The sequence below is a fragment of the Drosophila teissieri genome, chromosome 3L (genome assembly GCF_016746235.2).
Source record: "Drosophila teissieri strain GT53w chromosome 3L, Prin_Dtei_1.1, whole genome shotgun sequence".
Classification (NCBI taxonomy): Eukaryota; Metazoa; Arthropoda; class Insecta; order Diptera; family Drosophilidae; genus Drosophila; species Drosophila teissieri.
In genome coordinates this window covers 14353178-14355951 of record NC_053031.1, presented here as the reverse complement: position 1 = coordinate 14355951, position 2774 = coordinate 14353178, and the positions used below count along the sequence as shown (strand labels likewise).

The window sequence follows — 2774 nt, the reverse complement described above, 5'->3', positions numbered from 1 at the left end:
CAATAACGGAAATTGTGTGCCCACTGTGCGAAAATCAATGTGCTCCCGCGCTCGCTCTTGCTCTCTTTCTCTCCGTCTCTCTCTCTCTATCTCTCTGTAGCTCGAGCTCCCCCTGCCCCACGGGAATGGGGTCGCTAAATCGAATAACACGAAGCACAGCCGAACGAGAGCTGCCTGGCTTTTGGCTCTATTGAGCTCCTCTATTGAACACACCCCTCAATGGGCGAACAACTATAACCGATATAAAGGAGCCAATGGAACAAAGCCGGTGGAACAAAGGGCCGCAAAACGAAAGAGAGAACGCGCTATGTGTGAGTGAGAGCGCGACGACGGCGCAGCTCTCTCCCAGGTAAGAAGCCCAGCCTCTGTCCCGCTCGCACCCGCGTGGCATACGTAAAGGTAATGGTGCGAGGGTTGCTCGCACTTCGTGCTCAACTCTCTTACGAGAGAAACGGGATTTGGCTGCAGTCGTGTACGCCGCACTGGAACACTACTGAAATCAGTCACAAAAAAGCAGTCGATCCGAGCAGAAGCATAGCAAGAGCAAAGCAGAAGCAAAAGCAAGACAGTAATTGACATTGAGACAAAGATACAAATCTGAGAAATCACAGTTGAACCACAGACACATTGTGTTCTAGAAAGTGAAGTGTTGATCTTGAAAGAAGCGAAAGTTAAACAAAGTGTTCAAAATAGCTGGAATGGCCACCTTATCGACACACCCCAATTACGGTTTCCACTTGGGCCAGACCCAGGGCCTGGAGGACTACGCCCAACAAAGTCAGCTCCAGCTGAGTCCCGGCATGGACATGGATATCAAGCGAGTGCTGCACTACTCCCAAAGCCTGGCGGCCATGGGCGGATCGCCCAATGGTCCCACCGGCCAGGGTGTTAACGGATCCGCGGGCATGGGCCACCACATGTCCAGTCACATGACCCCGCACCACATGCACCAGGCGGTCTCCGCCCAACAGACCTTGTCGCCCAACAGTTCCATCGGATCCGCCGGCAGTCTGGGCAGCCAGAGCAGCCTGGGCAGCAATGGCAGTGGTCTGAACTCCAGTTCCGGCCACCAGTCCGCCGGCATGCACAGTCTGGCCACCTCGCCGGGTCAGGAGGGTCACATCAAGCGTCCGATGAACGCGTTCATGGTCTGGTCCCGCCTGCAGCGTCGCCAGATCGCCAAGGATAACCCCAAGATGCACAACTCTGAGATCTCCAAGCGCCTGGGTGCCGAGTGGAAGCTGCTCGCCGAGTCGGAGAAGCGACCATTCATCGATGAGGCCAAGCGCTTGCGGGCCCTGCACATGAAGGAGCACCCGGACTACAAGTACCGGCCACGTCGCAAGCCCAAGAACCCACTGACCGCTGGACCCCAAGGTGGACTGCAGATGCAGGCCGGCGCCATGGGTCAACAGAAGCTGGGCGCTGGACCGGGCGCTGGAGCCGGAGGCTACAATCCCTTCCATCAGCTGCCGCCATACTTTGCGCCCTCCCACCATCTGGATCAGGGCTATCCGGTGCCGTACTTCGGTGGATTTGACCCACTGGCACTATCGAAGCTGCATCAATCCCAGGCAGCGGCGGCGGCGGCGGTCAACAATCAGGGTCAGCAGCAAGGACAAGCCCCGCCCCAATTGCCGCCCACCTCGCTGAGCAGCTTCTACTCGGGCATCTACTCCGGCATCTCGGCACCATCGCTGTACGCCGCACACTCCGCCAATGCCGCCGGACTCTACCCATCCTCGTCCACCTCCTCGCCGGGATCGTCGCCCGGAACCATCACGCCCAATGGCATGGACGGATCCATGGACAGCGCCCTGAGGCGACCGGTGCCGGTGCTCTATTAGAGCCCATTAGAGAGTTTTAGGGTAGAGTACAGAGTAGAGTACAATTGTTGACGCATTCCCAAAGTGATCCACTGGTTTTAAATCTTCAAAAGCTCTAAGTAAGCCAATCCTCCAAACCACTCCGCTTAATTCTAGTACAATCTTCGCGCACTTCAGAATCTAGAGACTAAGGAAAGAACACACACACAAAACAAACATTCCTAGCCAATACACAAACTATAAATTATAATTTATTTAGCGCACTCACTATACCGCAAAGAAAATGGAAAAACAAACAAACAAAAACCTAATTGTAAATTAATTTTATTTAGTTTTAAGCATTGAGCGAGCGCCTCCTCCTTGTTGTTTTTTTCGCATCAGCACCAACCTAAAATGTAGCTTATAGTTTTAATTGTCTAACCCTGTCAAATTGTAAATATCCCTGCAACTTTTCGTTATAGTCTCAGTGTAGCCCAAATGCAAGGAAAGAACGTACATCAATGTATTATTGTATTATTAATTGTATTGTAAAACGTATCATCTAAGCGAATAATGGTCCATGAAGGCCAACACAAAACAAAGACATTTAAAAATGAATAAAAACAAAATGATTTGAGAAAACCAAATTTGAAAACCTGCTTATTCTATTTCGAAAAATTCACAGCTTGGAAACTGGTCATTTACTTTAGAATGAAATGATGACCATTTGATTTTCTACCATTTATGATCACATTTAAGATCATAAGTCGAGCTGGAGTTTTTTTAGCTGTTTTGTCCATGGATTTTAATAGGATGAAGTTATCTGAAGTGTTTACTACTTCATTTCTATTATCAAGATTAAAAAAAATTAATTAAAATATTTATTTTCACATTCTCCTAAAGACAGTTTACTACGTTTCACATTTACCTTATAAATTTTCTTGAAATATATGCCTTTTTTCAGCTGAT

The 2774-nt window shown here is 49.3% G+C and overlaps 1 protein-coding gene across 1 annotated transcript; it reads left to right on the top strand.

Annotated features, from left to right (window-relative positions):
- Nucleotides 1-524: 524 nt before the first annotated feature.
- Nucleotides 525-2367, top strand: LOC122616107 (SOX domain-containing protein dichaete). Its single transcript, XM_043791407.1, has one exon. The coding sequence runs from the start codon at nt 699-701 to the stop codon at nt 1845-1847; it is 1149 nt and encodes a 382-aa protein (XP_043647342.1). The 5' UTR covers nt 525-698; the 3' UTR covers nt 1848-2367.
- Nucleotides 2368-2774: the final 407 nt, after the last annotated feature.